At 45.2% G+C, this 18142-nt stretch overlaps 3 protein-coding genes across 4 annotated transcripts; 1 reads left to right on the forward strand and 2 right to left on the reverse strand.

Annotated features, from left to right (window-relative positions):
* Positions 1 to 51: 51 nt before the first annotated feature.
* Positions 52 to 6071, reverse strand: plk4 (polo-like kinase 4 (Drosophila)). The gene is made up of 15 exons (XM_040199601.2): positions 5839 to 6071; positions 4874 to 4969; positions 4481 to 4576; positions 3912 to 4026; positions 2818 to 3799; positions 2631 to 2722; positions 2101 to 2420; positions 1909 to 2013; positions 1688 to 1790; positions 1450 to 1599; positions 1099 to 1327; positions 908 to 1007; positions 691 to 831; positions 492 to 598; positions 52 to 407 (listed from the first exon to the last, which is right to left on the reverse strand). The coding sequence occupies exons 1-15, from the start codon at positions 5866 to 5868 to the stop codon at positions 296 to 298; spliced, it is 2778 nt and encodes a 925-aa protein (XP_040055535.2). The 5' UTR covers positions 5869 to 6071; the 3' UTR covers positions 52 to 295.
* Positions 6072 to 6891: 820 nt separating this feature from the next.
* On the reverse strand, positions 6892 to 13583 carry hspa4l (heat shock protein 4 like). Of its 2 annotated transcripts, none has more exons than XM_078089919.1 (19): positions 13166 to 13583; positions 12230 to 12287; positions 11943 to 12083; positions 11626 to 11748; positions 11446 to 11545; positions 11162 to 11295; positions 10836 to 11080; positions 10664 to 10740; positions 10423 to 10574; positions 10200 to 10306; positions 9885 to 10018; positions 9451 to 9671; positions 9261 to 9335; positions 9022 to 9174; positions 8614 to 8739; positions 8409 to 8516; positions 8143 to 8262; positions 7774 to 7935; positions 6892 to 7685 (listed from the first exon to the last, which is right to left on the reverse strand). In XM_078089919.1, the coding sequence occupies exons 1-19, from the start codon at positions 13270 to 13272 to the stop codon at positions 7494 to 7496; spliced, it is 2535 nt and encodes an 844-aa protein (XP_077946045.1). In that variant the 5' UTR covers positions 13273 to 13583; the 3' UTR covers positions 6892 to 7493. The 2 variants fall into 2 exon arrangements, with proteins under 2 accessions (XP_077946045.1, XP_040056253.2); XM_040200319.2 differs by having other exon boundaries at positions 9481 to 9671; positions 13166 to 13569.
* A 1006-nt stretch (positions 13584 to 14589) lies between these two features.
* chmp3 (charged multivesicular body protein 3) lies at positions 14590 to 17651 on the forward strand. The gene is made up of 6 exons (XM_040199447.2): positions 14590 to 14857; positions 15380 to 15440; positions 15839 to 16018; positions 16164 to 16285; positions 16427 to 16541; positions 16682 to 17651. The coding sequence occupies exons 1-6, from the start codon at positions 14813 to 14815 to the stop codon at positions 16819 to 16821; spliced, it is 663 nt and encodes a 220-aa protein (XP_040055381.1). The 5' UTR covers positions 14590 to 14812; the 3' UTR covers positions 16822 to 17651.
* Positions 17652 to 18142: the final 491 nt, after the last annotated feature.

An 18142-nucleotide genomic window follows, 5' to 3' on the forward strand; every position in this document is an offset into this window, starting at 1 on the left:
TATAAAAAGTCCTTTGTGAGTGCAAACAGAAAACTGCAAAACGGAGCAACATTTCTGAACCCCAGCCTCCAGATGTTTATTGACTCAGCGTTTATGAATCATTTCATCAGACAGTTTCAAAACTTTTTTCATCAAATCCACTGACACAAAATGGTTGCTTATTAAAATAAAAATATATATTTTCATAATCTTAGTCTTCTGTACATGTAAAAAAACAAAAACAAAGATCTATTTACAAGACAAAAGGCAATACAAAGGTTTCCGTGGCTCAGTGCTGCTGGGATGTTGGGTGGTGTTAATGAGCTTGTGGATGATACGCTGTGGGGTTGGCCAGCAGTCCCAGGATGGTGGAGAGACAGTGCAGTTTCTCCTTGACGTGCTCGGGCAACTTCTCGTTCTCCTTGTACCTGCGGACCAGACAAGCGTTAACCGGAACCGACGAGCACAAGAGCCCAAAAAGTGACGTCGCGCCTCTTGGCGTGTTTTTGCACCTGGTGATCCTCCCCTCAGGAGACGTGTAGGTGATGCAGGAAACTCCGGCCTGAACCACCAGCTGAGAGCCGTCGTTGAATTGCACCCACACCTCTCCGCTCGTCAGCTGCAGTCGCAAGAACAGAGATTTCAGTCGTTTACATCAAAGGCCATTGCATGCTGGTTAGAGAACGTTAGCTCGATTTATTCGTCTCTTGCCTGGGACGCCCATCCGACATTGGGCACGAATATGGACTTCACCACTTTTCCCGTGTTTTTTTGCACCGTGTCCTGTTGCAGTGGGGAGCATTTCTTACTCACACTGGCCGTGGTGAAATCTGACCCATCGTAGGAGATCATCTGAAGAGAAATTGCATCATAAATCTCTGTTTAAAGTCCTGTTTGTAAGCCCTGTGTTTGGCTGTGAGACACTCACCGAAGGAGTGATTTGAGGAGGTTTAGGAGGTGAAGTATCAGGAGGCACCGGGTGGGGGGGCAGGGCTGACGAGCCCGGAGTGTCTGGGTTGGCAGGTCTCCTGAGAGGGGGAGACGCACACACAACGAACATTAGCCACACGAGGAAACCCAGAGTGTAATTATAACCGTATCTTCAACCGTTTTTCTCACCTGCCAATCGTTATGGGGAAGAAGGGGACCTTCTTGGTGCTGCGCTGCTCCTCGGCGGTGATGGCGGCCTCCAGGGACAAACACATGCTGTGGCCCTCATCGGACAGCTCCACGTGCAGCCGGCTCTCCGGGCTCAGGCCACTCAGCCCCGCCTCGCCCTTCACGGTGTACGACTTCCCGCTCTTCTCCACCACTCGCACCAGCTCGGACGTCTTGTGAGTCTTCGCGCCTACGAAACCGCGAGAGCATATGAAGCTTTTTAGACGCAGACTCGGACAGGAAAAGGTCAGTGCCGTCTGTCTGTCTCTCTCTCAGCTGGTTCACACGGTTCAACTCGCACACGGGACTCACCGTCATAGAAGCAAGCTTCCAGGTCTGCATTGGGAGAGTTCTCCATCAGCATGACCTTTGCATATTTGGTGTAAAGGGTCACTTTAGGAGTTTTGGATTTCACGAGCTGCACAAACTTGGAGGCGTATTGGTACTTCTTCCAGTATTTTTCTGTGACAAAATAAAAATCAATAAATCAAATAGCATACAATTTCTATGCCAACACAGGTTGCTGGGTTTGATGCATCCATCACAATACCTGGAAGGTCCTCGTAGCTACAGATCAGAATATCTTCTGGAGGAGCAGGAGGACAGTCCAAGACAGGAAACCCCTTCCCACCATTGGGCTGGTATATTGTCACCTAAAAAGAGACGACAACAAGCTTAATGTCATACGATGCTACATTAGACTCATCACTCTACAAGTCACACGTAGAACACATCGAAGACGTGCTTCCCAATGCAGGTCAGTGAGCTCACCATCGAACCGTCACAGGAAATCCGAAGGACTTCTTTGACCCTCTCTTGACCACCGTGGCATTTTAACAACTCCATACACACTTCCCCCGTGTCCAGGACGCTCACCTGTAGGAAACAAATCAGACCGTTATGTACACTGCCAGCACGGCGCACCTTCAACGGCTTATCAAAACAATATGAGCAATACGTTACCACGGCGTTTTTGGTTTTCTGTCGGATGGGCTTTAATCTGGACGCGCACAGAGGCGGGACGACGTCTCGCAGCGTTTTCTTCTCTTTAGCCACGCCGGGTGGGAGCTTTAATTCGCTGCCGCGAGGAGGTTGGAACTCTGCTCCGGGTAGATTCTCCCTGTACGAGTCGCAGCTGGAGGCCAGGTTGTGATGAGGGTTTACACCTCGGCTCATGGGTTTGTCTGTCCAGGAATTGTGGACCCCCAAAGGACCTCTGCTGCTGTGGAAGCTGCCGCCGCCGCTGCTGTGAGTGCTGTTGTCTGTGGGTCTCTGCCCAGAACCTGAGAAGGAATAGGAAGCATTTGTAAACATCTGGTGACACATTTGGTTTTAACTGCATTTAGAGACTTTTTCATTTCAATTATTTATTCATCAAGTTATATTCCCCCTCATTTATATACCCCTGAACAAGAACATCAGCTGTGGAATAAAACTGAGCTAACAATGCTAAAATCTCTTAGGCACCGACAATAAAACAACTTCAATCTTACCCTCATTGTTGAGCCAATTCGTAACTCCCTCCAGGTCTTGAAATTGCGAGTTTGGTGGATGTGCAATCTGTGAGGGAAACAAATACCCGGAGCTGAAACAGAAAGTGCAACCTGTTAGTCTTTTTGTTTGCTTGTTTGATGTCAAAAATATTTTTTAAAAAGGTAAATAAATAGAGAGACTACTTACTTTGGGGACTGCTTGGCGGGGGGGGACGGGTGCTTTCCGTGCTGTGAAAACGGGTGCGGGGTGGAGGACATCGGGAAGACCGTTCTTTCCAAACCAGTGAGATTCTCCTCGGAGTGACATCTCCCGAGCTCGGCGTGACTCGGCCCGTGGCCGGAGGCCGACGTGCCGGAGCATTCTGACGAGTGAGCCCTCCTCAGGTAGCGAGAGTGAGGCTGCCCGCTGTCTCCACCTTGAACCCCCCTGCTCCTCCCCTCTCTGTGAAATCGCTCCGCCTGATGCTGCTGCTGCCACTGGTCGCCGTCTTCATAGCAGGCGGGGTTGGTTTGGCGTGGGAGGATTGGAATAGGCATCATTCGGTTAGGCAGGGCTGAGCCAATCACGTGCCTGGTCCTCCTCTGGAGGCGGCTATTGCTGCCGGCCGAGGTGGAGGAGGTGCAGGCCGTGGAGATGGTGGCAATGCCGCTGTCCATGGAACCGTCCTCCCCCACCCCCAGCTCCTTGGTCCTAACCAGCCGGTTCTGGGTCATGAACGGGTGGTCCAGCACTGCAGAGAGGCTGGGACGATGGCCGGGGTCCCTCTGCAGCAGGAGATGGATCAGATCCTGAGCCTCTGGAGAAATGTGGCTCGGCATATCGTACTCGCCGAGAACCACTTTAGACAGAGTGTGTTTGACCGTGTCAGTGTCAAACGGGGGGCGGCCCATCAGAAAGGCGTAGAACATGCAGCCCAGGGACCAGACATCGGATTCAAGACCGTGGGCGCTGTGGGTGGCCACCTCCGGGGAGATGTAGTTGGGCGTCCCACACATGGTGAAGTGCTTTTCATTTGGGAGTTTGAGCTGAGTGGCGAGGCCAAAGTCTGCGATCTTAATGTTCATGTTGCTCGTCAGCAAAAGGTTCGACAGCGTCAGATCTCGATGCAGGATGCCGTGGGTGTGTAAATAAAGCATCCCCTTCAATATTTGATGCATGAAATGTCTTGCTGTGGAGCAAAAAATAAACAAAAGGTTGGCAAATCCAAAATTGAACCTCATGAAACCCATGTACTGCAATATCATTTGAGTTGTATGGTCAAACTAAAGTAATTGGCTGACCTTCATCCTCGGAGAAAGACATTTTCCGCTCTTTAAGGTGCCGACTCATCTCCCCATTGTGGCACATCTCCAACACCAAGTACACGTAGTTGCTGTCTTCAAAGTAGTTGTAGAGCTTAAATAAATACATAATACAGTATTTATTAACATGTCAGAGTGAGAATGTCCAGAAAATAGTTTTATAGAATCTATACATTACTTGTCTAAACAGAATCTAGAGGCAGTGACAGAGCTCTTCTCTTGGTTAATCTTTAAGACTTTAAGATGGTAACACTGAACCACGCTGGGCTCACCATCACATAACCATGACAACGATAGCACAACGCTCATGTGCGCAGACTCAAGCGCGGCCATCACTCAGATCTTTAGGAGGATCTCGAACTGTAGGTGGGATTTGTACAATTAGGGCTCTTTGTCTTTAACTGAAAGGCTCATTTACGTTCTTCTTAAAATGTTTTGGGGTTTCTAACATAAAAATAAACAGAAGAACTTCTAAATGACAACTAGCAGAATACTTGTGATGTAATAATAAGCTACGGTACCACAACAAATGCGGTGTGCAACGTTACCTCAAGTATAGAAGGATGTTTCAACCGGCACTGAATCTCCACCTCGTTGATCACACGTTGCACCATACCGGCCTTGTGCATTGCTTTTTTGTCAATCTGCAGATGGGATCAACACAGATAATTATACACCTGTCGCTCATAGGATCAACGGGCCGTGTGTTACAGCGCTGCTGCGCGGTGGTTTGGTCCGCTGGCTGATAGTCAATCTGTCGCCGACAAAGAGGAGGAGGGGGGGGGGCAAGGGACCACAAGAAGCCCTCGGGAGACAATTAAGGTGTGAATGATCCAGACTGTTGGAGTTGGGAGTTGGTTAAGAGTCTACTCCGCAGGTACAGCGGGCAATGATAATGACCTTATGGCACTGACATCAGGGGTAAATGGTGGGATTCTTACCGTTTTGATGGCGACCTCCAGGCCAGTCTTCACCGATTTGGCCCGGTAAACACACGCAAAGGAGCCTTTGCCGAGGAGGGTGAGGACCTTGAAATCCTACATCGGAGAGGAGATAGAAATATGTCCAAATGAGATTTACAAGACAACAGATTAGTTCTATTTTGATCCCATCCGACGGGATCTTTAAAAGCACGGTACCTCGATCCTTAGCCGCAGAGCGTAAGATGAACACGCCTCATGCTCTGTTGACTTGGATGTCAGCAGAGACATTTTTGAAGCAACAGTGAACATCCTGATCGCACCGCGTTCCTCCAGCCTGCGACATAACGGGTCCGCGGCTCAACGACAATCCCAAAATCTAACCGCTGCGCGTTGGAGAAATCTGTCACACGAAGCCACCGACAGCTGACGGGGTCGTTCGGCCAACCAGAAAGCTCCATTCATCCCGGCTCTCTTCCCGCTAACGAGGACCACTCGGAGCCCGTTTCTAAGCAGCGTGGTCAACGACAGATCTGCCCCCCCCCCCCCCCCACTCCCTCCCCCAGGGGGGGAGAAAGTGGACCCGCGATAGTAATTAAGGGTAAGGTTACACACCGCAGTACAGGGGATGCAAGCGTGAGGCCGAAGCCCCCCAACAACAGGGAAATAATCGCAAATTTACAAATGAAATAAAGTGAAATACACGAGCATTTTGGGGATGTGAATGAATGAGATGAACCAACCGACACAGAAGCAAGCGCGAATCGCTATTGGCTGACGTTGGTTGAATGGCGTCAACGTGACAACAGTACCGGAGTTCATCGTGTGACACATTTCAGTTGAATTGGGTCACAGTTGAAGGTAGAAACATGTGGAGCAGCGGTTCGACAGCCGGCCCGGGTCGTTATCGTAGCCGACGGTAACTCGCAGGGTTGCGGTTATTTTGGAGGCGCCTTGTGGGCGTTAGCTCACACAAAAGGACTCACCTCGATCTTCTCGCCGATGGAAACACTCATCGCGCCTGTTTTCCGGCTTGCAGACGCATGCAAGCTCGTAAAAGTATTCCTCCGCCGACCGAGGGCATCGATAGTCGGCGTGTGGGCTCTCAGAGGGCAAATAAATGTTGTTCTTGTGTTCCCCTCCAAAACTTTGCCATTTCCTCCATTTTGAAAATATCCGCCCGTTACTCTCGTGTCCACGTCACACGCTACGTCACTTGACAACAAAGAGGGTTTCTCGCTGGCCACGCCTCCTTCTTCCTGTTTATGTCGCATACACAACTTTCACCTCGTTTACAAGTGAATTAAAGTCATAACATGGTCCTAACATTAGGTTATGCTTCGATTATAGGAAGAACCCAACGGATCAAATTAAATAAGTAAATAATATACTGTAAATAACATACTGTGACAATCAGATGAGTGCAAATAGACAACATATTTAATATAAAATATTGTTTAAAACTCAACTCATTCTAATAAAATATTCTTGATCATGATCATTATCATAGTCGCTTAGTCAGATGATTATTTTACTGATACAATCTGTTCTAAATATGCTAAAAAAAGAAAGAAAATGCGTTCCACAATTGATTGACAGCTCTTAAAATCACAATCACACAACTCACACACTCTGCCATGTCTGTCTTGATTAACAAAACTTAGGGGGGAAAAATGATTTCTAAAATAAAACTGCTGAAATTAAATAAGAATCTAGACAGTGTATTCTATTAATAGTTTCTTTTTATTGAACACTTCATCTGTTGTTATTCACCTTATTCATTCATTCATTTCCAATGTATTAATTCACTTCAGAGCTCCGTACACATTATCCTTTAAATTGTAATTTTACCTGCACAATTAAAAGGATGACACCTGTGTAATCAGAGACGTTCAGTTTGATCTTTAGATTCTTCAGAACAGTAAAAAATGAACCTACTGTATAGTTTTTTGAGCAGCCTTATGAGAGGGTGCCTCTTATTTTGTATTATTGCAGATCAGGTAACTGTGTAGAAGAAGGAGCAGACGTAGTATCGGGTGTTACAGTCCAGAATCTCTTTATTTAAATGTGGAAAATGCCAGAAAACAAAAAAGAAACCAATCGCCTAATAAAGACATTTGGTGTTTCTCAAACACTAGTCTACTAGGAATATGTTCTTCATGAATATTTTATATACGCTGGCCGCTTTAATTTACTTAAATAGTATTTACAGCTTTTAAAGACATGGTCATCATTTCAAGCTCATTAGACACAAATATGTATAAGTTGGATCATTGCATACAACATTCCTTTTTAAAAGGGAAAGATTTACTGTCGATACTGGGTTCATATGAGACACACGGAACGCGAAGACAAGGATCCGTCCTGTGTGGCACGAAAGAAACAGTGTAACATCAGATTCAGAGTTTCAACTGTTGCATCATTCTTTCATTTATTAAGTATGTAAAATCTTTGAGGGAGTAAAGCACACCATTGACGCAAATACAGATTGAAACAATAAAACAAAAAGTCCCAAATCCACAGAAGTAGCCGGTGACGATTGGGAAACAGTCGATTGAAACAGTTGACGTTCCTACGGTCTAAACGGTCAGCTGTGGTAAACGCAGGGATGATTTAGGAGTTTGCTTCTCAGGCACCGGTCTCAGTTCACCTCCATCTCTTTCGTGCCGCGCGTTGCCTGCTGGCTTCCCTTTGCATCTCCCTGCCCTCCTGCTGCCGCTTGCTTCTCTGCAGGGCCATTGTGAGCCGCACTGCTTTGGTCAATCACTTCAGCTGCCTCCTCCACGGTGGGTCTTTGCCTGTTCATCAATGGGTTACACGCATCCTCCAGTTCCTGGCGATTAACAAGCATGGACTCGTTGGCAAAAGAAACACACTGCTAATTAACTCCGTAGTTACATTTTAAAAAGTCAGTCACATACCTGTATTTTGCCGATGATGTCTGCCACTTTGACAACGGGGTCTTGAGTAATGCCAAGTTTGCTCTGTGCGTTCATCCTGCTGTTCATCCAAACCATGCTGTCACTCACACACCTCTCCACAGCGATCATTTCCTCTGCACTCAGCTGCAGGTATTGCTCATCCTGGGGGACGATTTGTGAAGGAAATTACAAAAGTTACAAATCCAAAACATTTTCAGTAGGTGTCACTGAAACCAAACTGAAAAAAGCATTAATTGACACACAAACATGAGAGTGTGCAGAGTCTTAAATATCACACTCGTGAAAGACATTACAATTGCTCTCGCAATTTGTATTATTAGTCAATTATTAAAGATGTGTAAGACTTACCTTCTGTTTATAGGAATCAACAAACTTTATACAGAGTTGTATTTTCTTTCCCAGCTCTTCAAAAGCCCTCGGCCGGTCCTCGTGCTCTCTGTGCCGATCCTGAATGGGTTGACCCAACGTCTGGAGCAACAGAATTACACACAAATCTTGACTCACTTTAACCTCAACTTTCACCTCTTAACCTCAGTCGAGCCCAGGCAGTTGATTCAGCTCCCTTTGTTGTAGTTAATTAAAAAAATTAGGAATAATGAATGAATAAAAGAAACCTTGAGGGCATCCAGCTTCTCCTCATAGACGTGTTTGGGTTGGTCCTCTCCCTCCTCATACAGCCAGTTCTCTGTGTCCTCCAGCATCAGTGTCAGCCGGTTACTGTCCTGTTATTAATGGCCAGACATAAAAACAATTTTAGGTAAATACAGATATAGAAAACTTGCTTGGTACATCAAAAATATTTAAGAAAGCAGCGCTCACATCCAGCGTGATATACTTTTCATAGATCCCACAAAGTTTGTCCCGAAGTTCGTATACGTACTCCTCAACAGCATTTTTGGCATCATTGAGCTCTTTGACAAATTTGTCCTGGATGATCATCTGGTGCTGTGAGAATAAAATACAAAAAAATGTCCCATAACAGCAAAAAGAAGTTCAGTTGAATGAACACAAAACCAACTGTCATTGTAGCTGGTTGGAAAAAAAGGATTCCAAGCCTTGAGCCAAAAGATAAACAAAAGTCTTATTGACCCACACATAAAGTGTCACCTTGGGAAACCATCCCAGCTCACAACACAAAGAGTACAGAACACTTCCCTCCATTAGTGCGCTGGTAGGAAGCATTTCAATCGGGCCTCGGCTTTTCCGGAGGCAGGACGGAGCACTCACCTCACAATCCACAAAGTCTTTGAGGACGTCACGGTCGAGCTGTCGGATGTTGTTGGCCACCACGGGCAGCTCGGTACTTTTCACTTGGACTCTGGGTTCGCTCCCTCCTGCTGCTACTGCTGCTGCGTCCGTCTTTTCCCCACACGCCCAATCCTGGATTTGGAAACCAGAAAAGACTTCTCATATCTGCACATCAACACAGGATACTGCCATGGAATCAAAACAAATGTCCAGCTGACCTTAGTGTTGGAACCGTTGTCCTCGTTCTGCTGGTCCCCCTGACCTTGGCCTTCCTGGTCCACCTGCATTTTGGTCTGAGACACAACATTCAGCTATTTCATCAAAGTCCCTGGTCCGTTACAACAAAATATTTTGTATTTGAGTTGTAACTATAAAAAAAGCAATTAGACAAATGCAAAGGAATTATACATATTTCCTCGATTGCACTAAAAGAAGCTCCTGTTCCTCTGCTCCGCCTTCGGTCTGCACCATCGGCTCCGAGTCGATTTGCATGTCCTCCCCTTTCTGTTTTTCAATCAGAGAGGCGCTGGACACGCTGAAGATGCCATGGACGTTAACGCGCACTTTCACCTTCACTTTAGAGCTTTCTCCGTCGGGCTGCGGAGCCACATTCTGTACGGAGAAACATCCTGGTGGCAGATGGATGAACAAAAGGAGTAGTTTGATATAAAGCTTCAATTAAACGCCCTCAACATATGCCCCGAAGAGACAGAAGAGCCCCCAAGCCCCACCCCCAACTTTCCTCCCGCCACAACCATTTGTTTGACTGGCTCATTAGAACTCAGCCACCCCTCGTGGGCCATCCATAAAAACGTAGGGGAGGGGACGATGAGCAGAGTTACCTATCCTGTGGTCTGGGTAGGGGAGCTCTTGAGGGCAGCTGTAGAAGGCTTCAAGGTCAAAGGGCTCCTTCTTGTGAAAGGTGATGACTTTGGAAAATGGAGCAAGGTGATTCTTGCTGAACACCTCGCACTCACTGTGACAAAAATACAGTAAGGTGGGAAAAAAGCTCCGTCGGGCTGTTAAAACCACGAGCTGACCAAGCTTGATTTCCCAGGGTTAGGGTTAGGGGTTAGGGTTAGAAAGAACAAAGACAGCTGTATTGGCTTTGCCATGCACGATGATTAAAAAGTAAGTCAACATGTACTCCAATCTACCCCAGTGCATCCTCTGTAGGTGTTTTCCAGCGAAGAGTAATGGGAAAGGGAACCACGTCAATGATGGAGAACTCCCGCACCTTAAATGCTGGAGACAGAATGGCACACTACACCAAAAACAAACCGCACGTGTCACTCCATTCACACGTGCACATTAACTGCATTATACGAGTTACAGGAAACTGGAAAACACGATCCGTTAGTGTCGGGGAACGAGCCGTACCTGGAGTGCACAGCCTCTGGCGACCGCTTCGTCTGCATTGAGCGTGGTGCTGATGTCTTTGCCGAAAAACTTTGCGATCCTCTCTTTGACCGCTGGGATTCTTGTGGCTCCTCCAACTATCTCCACAGCGTAGACATCATCCCGACTCAGCTCTGCTCACCAAACACGCAGGACGGAGTAGATTCTTACTCTACGCAGTATCAGAGAAATACACCCTCAGGAGTTCATTTGCGGCACATACTTGACTGCTCAAGGACTGCTTTCAGTGGCGTCTCCACTCTCATCAGATATTGAGCAGTCCTGTCTTCAAACTGGCCCCTGTAGGTTGCAAGTGAGGAAGAAACGTGAATTTCTAAAGGTAGATTTTCCACCAAAGAGATGCACAATTAAGGGGTAAAAGTTCCAAGTTGTGCCTGTTCATCCTGCTGGAAACATCGATGTCATTCATGAAGCACTCGATGTTCAGAGGCAGATCGGAGGAGGTGGCGCTCATTAGCTTCTTCAGTTTCTCACACTCCTGGTGCAGCCGCAGCAGAGCCCTCGGGTTCTCCCTCACATTTAGCTTGTACTTGCTTTTAAACTCCTCGCAGAAGAAATCCACCAGTGCCTCGTCAAAATTGCGCCCGCCAAGGTGGAGGTCGAACGCCGTGGCGAGGACCTGACGGGGCAGAATCGAACGCTGAGTGGGGTTCAACAGCTGCGGGTGTAACCTGTGAATTGCAGCGGGCGGAAGGCTGACCTTGAGTTTGCCTTTGTGGAAGGCAGTGAGGGAGACCTGGAAGGACGCATGTCCCATGTCAACAAATACCACGTTTCTTGGCCTCTCTTCCGGAGTAGGAAGGTCCTGCTTATAGATCCCGTAGGCCAAAGCCACTGTGAATGTGAATACGAATAGACCAAAAATATTAAAAACTCAATATAAACTTGAAGGAAGGATTCATGAAATTCCCAAAGCTGGACACGCAAAGAAAATGTCCATTGCACCCATTAAAAATAAAATGTCACCGTGATGAAAACACTGACCTGCAGTGGTGTCGTTGATGAGACGTAAACAGTTCAGCCCCGCTATTTGACTTGCATCGAACACCGATCGCCTTTCAGCATCGGTGAAGAAACTCGGGACCTGTAGAACACAACAGCACAGAACTCCACATGTATCATTGACACACTTTGAGCGTTGCGCTGATGGTTTTTCTCACTCACAGAGATGACGCAGTCCACCACGGGCTTCTTCAGGGCGCTCTCTGACGTCTCCTTCAGCTTGGTGAGCAGCATCCCTGTGATCTGCTCCACCGTGAACACTTTGTCCTCATCCAAATAACGCACCTTTTGACATGATACAATACAAGGTACATTAAGCACACAGTCAATGAGTTCCAAAAACATCTGAGCGTCCCGTTCACCAATCAGCTTTGTGGTTGAATTTGAATACCGAAGGTGTGCAGCGACGGCGTAAGAAGGGTCGGGGTCAGAAAGAAAGAGGGAAAAGAAACATGCTGGAAGGTTGTACAGTAATTCACCTTAACTCCAGCGTTTCCATTGGGCAGTTTATGTAAGCTGTAAGGCAGTTTGGGTTTTTCCGCTTGGACGAACGGGTCATCGAACGCTCTGCCGTGGAACTTTTTGAATCCATGAACTGTATTTTTGAAGTTTGTTGTCATCTGAAATAAGAAGACACTCAGTGCAAATAGTATATTTTGTAAATGTGAACATCATTAGGACAATGTATTTATTTTAATGTATTTAATCGTTTCAGTGTTATGTTGGATTTATTACAGTTTAGACAAACTGCCATGGACGATCTTACTTGACTCTTGGCAGCATTTCCAATCATGTGGTTTTTGGAGGCCAAAGATACACAAGCCCTTTATGGAAGACAAATGTATCAGCAAATTAGGTAGAGCAGAAATAATACCGGATGTGGCAAACGGGAAGAACTCTAATTGACGCAGACAGAATCAAATGTCGAGCGCTGAGACATTTCAATTTAGGAATTTTCACAAGGGAGTCTGAGGAACAACCACAAACTAGGGCAGTGAGACAGAACAGTTCATCTTCAAATATGAGCTCATTCTGAAGGAAAAGAAACCCTCCCTAACTCATATAACTCATTTATTTTAGCAGACAGACCTTCTTCTTTAAAGACAGAGATGAATGTGTCTAGTCATACAAGGTTGAGGGATCCATTTTAAACTGGGTGACAGGGACAAGTCTCTCCTCAGTGTCCCCTTGCCACAAACATTCACTCAAAGGTGTGATGCTCATCCTCTTTTTTTCAGCTGCACATCCTTGTTTGCAGGATGCCGACTGGAGTACATCTCCGGGCTGTCTCCTTACTTTCATGAAAATGTGTTGTAGTATTAGTATTAGTTCCATTTCCATTTCATCATCTATTAACAAAAACGATATACACCGTTAATGCCCTGTTGATTCTGGACTGGTCCTTCAGTATAATGTCGCTATTTGGCAGACATGTCATATCAAAACACACATTTATTTTCCTTTACAGCATTCAGCCCTTCACGTCCTCTAGAAAACATCCTGATTGCTTTGAGTTGCTCATCTCCGTCAACTTTCGGGTACCGACATGCCAACTGTCTGTTTGACCTCCTTCGACTGATGATGACTTATGATGAATGAACCCGCATCACACCGCCTCTCTTTGCTGCCTCTACACACCTCATCGCCGATCATTGCGTAACAGACCACATCTTTCCACGCTGACGATGACGTTCATACTCACGGTGTGCATCGGTCACTGTACTCGTTGGTGATGGTTTCGATGCCACCGCTCCTGGCCACGCCGATGTGACAGTTTTGGTAACCCACATCGATCCCGACCACTGACATGGTGAGCGCTCTGAACTGCACCTCTTGTCCCCCACAGCTGTTGCATACAACGGTCTATTCCTAAACAAATTGTAATTAAGTGTATCCTCTGCTCTGAGAAAAACTACGAGGAAGCTAGCTGGGGGAGTATTAACTAGATTACAAGCTGTTATGTAAGTCGAGCTGTTTATAGAAAACTCATTCAGAGTAGTTAATCCCAGGGGGCGATGATGTCCACGCCGGATTCTCCCTCCCTTCGGTGGTCCCTCACCTTAAACCAGCGGCTGCTGGCTGCGACAGACGCGTTTTCTGAAAGCCCGCCTCCGCACGTCTGCGATTGGTCTTGTCTCGCCCATTGCACCTCTGTGATTGGTGGAAACAGCCATCGATATCACAAAAAAGAAGTCCCAGAAAAAGGGGACAGCGGAATACGTCACAGTCGGTCGGGCGAGCAGTCCCGTTACGGCGATGTTCGCCCTCAATTTAGGCTGTCAAGAAAGAGCATCACGTGCTTTAGGACGCATGAGTGCACGTGGCAGTTGTGTCTGTAAAAGTGGCGTTGCACATATATATGGAGCTTACGAGCTGTCTGTCTGAAAGGCTACGGAAAGGGAAACTCCCACACCGGGGACAGAGGTGGGGTCAAGCCATATAATGGACATATCTTAGGTGTTGTATGTAGTAACTAATACGAGGAAAGAATAAGCCAAATAAACCAAATAAACCACCAGCATTATAGGCTGGTGCTTTAATTTAGCATTGCAAATCCAAATTCATAAAATTACCCTCATGGTGAAAACTAATACAGCTGAGTAAAAAGTCAAGCGAGTTAAATAATGGCACATACGTATTATTAGGAAACAAATACTTAAAGTAGGAAAAGCAGTAATGTGCTACTATGTACTATATAATAATATTCCATTACTATTACTATTATTATTAAGGTGGAACAAGTATCTTAATGGAAGTTGCGGTAGAGGCAATACTTAAAATGCTGTTGGGTAGTTGCATCAATAACAACTTTTTTTTAGCTTAGTTTAAAGAATCCCATATGAAATATGATTAAACTTAATCATATGGATTATTTCACTAAAATAGACATCTTACAGCCATTATCTCAAAAGGAATAGCAACTATTAAACTCAAGTTAAAGAAATTATAACTTTTTTTTTCACAAATAACTTTGAGATACCTTCGCGGACAGATATATTTCATTTTGATTACTCCAACAAACACAATGTATATACATATATCCTGTCTGTAACGTCATATGTATGATTACTCACAAATAAGATGACTGATCATCAAATGCACTGTTGATATATTTTATGTAAATTCATTCTAAAAGGGTTTATCACAGTCAAATAGTTGTGTTGATGTGCCTGCTTCCATTGTATCCTCACTAGGACACTAGTTTCCTAGATGAGGACTGAACGTTCCCTCATATTCGTACTCAGCCCGAGGAAGCCCAGAACCGGAAGTGCTGTTCCAACAGGCAGAGCCAGCTAGCTAGCTAGTGTTAGTCAAGTCGGTTAGCTTGACATTTAACCAAGTAGTAAAAATGGGACTGTTCGGCAAAACATCAGACAGATCCCCCAAAGAGATGGTGAGTACTGGCTGTTGAAGACCAGGGCTGTCTTTGAGGGGTCTGTCTCTTCTAGGACAACAACGACTGCGCCTTTCTGTCCCCGCTAACAGCGAGCTGTCAGTTTAACTCCGCGTACTTCGCCCAATCTGTTGCTACTTCTTGCTAACCGAAACGCTGCTGTTAAGTCTCGTAAAATAGCAAATTAATGGTCCCTGTAAAAGCACCCGGCGATAACCCGCATTGTTATTACAGTATTTAGCCGTGTACGCTTCTTGCTAGGCGCTAATAAGCGATTCGTCCATCGGATTTTGATTTCTGTGCTGAGCTAGCCAGCTAGCATACGTTCTGAAACTCCGCTGTTTGTGGCTCAAATGTAAACAAAGAGTGATCGTGTTCGCTTTAACGGAGCTGACATCGGGATCTGTTAAACATGGTGTAAATTGCTTTAGTCTATAGTACATGTAACGCTATGTTAAAGAGCGTATCACACTTACTTTAACGAGCAATGTCAACTCAGGTTGTGTTATTGTGTACTTTCAGGTGACTGAGTGGTCTCAAAAAATCAGGAAGGAAATGAGAGTAATTGACAGACAAATTCGAGGTAAGATACAGTCAACATTTGACACAACCATTGAACATCAACGGACTTGACGTTTATAATGTTATTTCATCAATAGTGTGTCATTTTAACTATCGGAAAATAAAGGGGAGATATAATCTCATTATTTTCCATTTGAATGTCGAAGCAAAAAAGGGGCGATTTGAATTTGAATAAATCCTAAAACACGTTTGAACTGACAACTGACTCTGTTAGCCTGAAAATTGTTCAATCCATGGATTCTAGTACAACATTATAAATGACTGCACTATGACCAGTACTTTTGCTGGCACATCTATCGTGTTGCATGATTTAATTATACACAACATGCAATTAACTATAATTATATCTTTTCACTTTGTGTTGGTGGTAATAGCATTTGTCCTTTCCTTTTCCCTCAGATATTCAAAGGGAAGAAGAAAAAGTGAAAAGATCCATCAAAGACGCTGCCAAAAGGGGCCAGAGGGACGTGTGTGTGGTCCTCGCAAAGGAGATGATCCAGTCAAAACGAGCTGTCACAAAGCTGTACGCCTCCAAAGCCCAAATGAACTCAGTGCAGCTCAGCATGAAGAATCAGCTTGGTGAGCTTTGGAGTGCTTGAACATAGGAATATTTAAAGTCATTGTATCTCAAATGTTGTTTACTGTTTCATCATGTACTTTAAGTGTTCTGTTCTACACTGAACTATGCGTGAAGGGAATGTATGTTTTTTTTAAATATTTTTAGCTTTAGTTCGTGTCGCTGGGTCCCTGCAGAAGAGCACAGAGGTGATGAAAGCCATGCAGAACCTTGTCAAAATCCCAGAAATCCAGGCTACCATGAGGGAACTATCAAAGGAGATGATGAAGGTCAGCAGCAGTGTCTAACACAAATAGCCCCAATGAAGTCAATGGAATGCTGTAGCGTACTCCGACCGCCCTCCAACCATTAATTCCTCACAAGAAAGAGTTGCTAAGCAATGGCTTTGTGTGTACATGTTGATCTTTCAGGCTGGTATCATTGAGGAAATGCTGGAAGACACATTTGAGAGCATGGAAGATGGAGAGGAGATGGAGGAGGCGGCAGAGGAGGAAGTTGACAAGATCCTCTTCGACATCACAGCAGGTGAAGAGACTTTGCGTAATTAATTCGTATTCAACCTATTCTGTTTCACGGTTTTAGACTTCTGTCTGAATCACATTTGCGTTACTCTGCTAACTCCCAATACCGAACGTGCTGCTTCATGGTTCTGTTTGCCTTGATAGGTGCCCTTGGCAAAGCGCCAAGCAAAGTCACAGACGCCCTGCCTGAAATACAGCCCGCTGCAGCTGCTGCAGCTTCAGAGGACGAGTCAGAGGAGGACATTGAAGCAATGCAGTCAAGATTGGCAGCTCTGAGGAGCTAAGGTGAACTGCCACTGATCCGTCAAAGGCGGTTTACTCACTCCAATAAGGACAATTCTGGTGCTGGGTTTTGCAGTGCTGAACATCCTCCAAGCTTCATTTCGTTATTATTATTTCACATAATCATTTGGGATTAACTTTGTGCTACGGCAGATAAAGGTTTTTTTTATAGAACATTCGCTCTACTCGGATAGAAAAAAGTGTTTTTGCTTTTTGTCTTTTTATTATCGGGGGTTACCCTTGGTAAGTCTTTATTTTCCAAAGTCAACAGAAGGTTTTTGAAAGTGTATATAATGTAAGTATGAAAAGCCTGCTGTGCCTATAGTGCTTCATCATATCTTCTGTCCTAAGTTATGGAATGGTGATGGACGTACTTAGGTTTATGATCTAAACAAGCGATTAAATAACTACCCTGCACTTAATACATGCCCTCGATCACTACTCAGCAGTTGGTCTATTCTGTTTTGGATCCGTTTTGTATGGAACAGCTGTTTCGTTTACTGATAACTAGCCTACATGATCCGAGACACTAGATATGGTGGATTTCTCCTTTTGACGGTCTGTACACTCAATATGTGTCTATTCGTTATCTGCTCATACATCTTAAGTGAAATCATATGAAAAATGCACACTGACCACCCTAACCCATTTCCTTTGCATTAACATTTATTCTGACTTTGTATCCCGATTGAGTTTCTTCTCAGCAGAGACGATGCAGAGGAAGTTGAAGGGTTGGTTAGTACAGAATCTACGTATTGTGGAAGTATTGTGAGTATAGGTTTTCTATGTGGATTTGGAAACAAAATAAGGAAATAAACTTTTAAGATCAAAAGTTGCCAATAATCAAACTCTGTTACAACTGTTTCTGCTTTAAGCAATTACTTAATTATACATTTATACGCTTTATCTAACCGCAAGCTTTGAGGAAATTTGAACCTGCTGCCTTGCAACAGCCTGCTCAACTGGTTAGAAACTGAACAATGCAGCAGATGAAGCTCCCTGCTCGCTGTTCATCAATAGCGGACTAGCAAAAAACTGGTACTGGACGTATATCTCAAAAACTGTCAAGTAATTCACCTGCGGCCTTAATAATACATTGATACGTGGAGTACTTTTTAAGAAGGCATTTCAGTTACCCCTTTTTTTTACCATATAATTCTTGGCTTCAACACACACAGAAACGGATTGAATTTCACTGGTTCCAGCACGCCCTCAGCAGCCGTTGTTGTACAAAGCCAGGCCTCTTTCCTCGGGCCTCAGTATGTGGGACAAGGGCTGGACAAAGGTACCATTGCTCTAATGCACCATGGTGGTCCATGGAGG

Source organism: Gasterosteus aculeatus, chromosome 15 (genome assembly GCF_964276395.1).
Source record: "Gasterosteus aculeatus chromosome 15, fGasAcu3.hap1.1, whole genome shotgun sequence".
NCBI lineage: Eukaryota > Metazoa > Chordata > Actinopteri > Perciformes > Gasterosteidae > Gasterosteus > Gasterosteus aculeatus.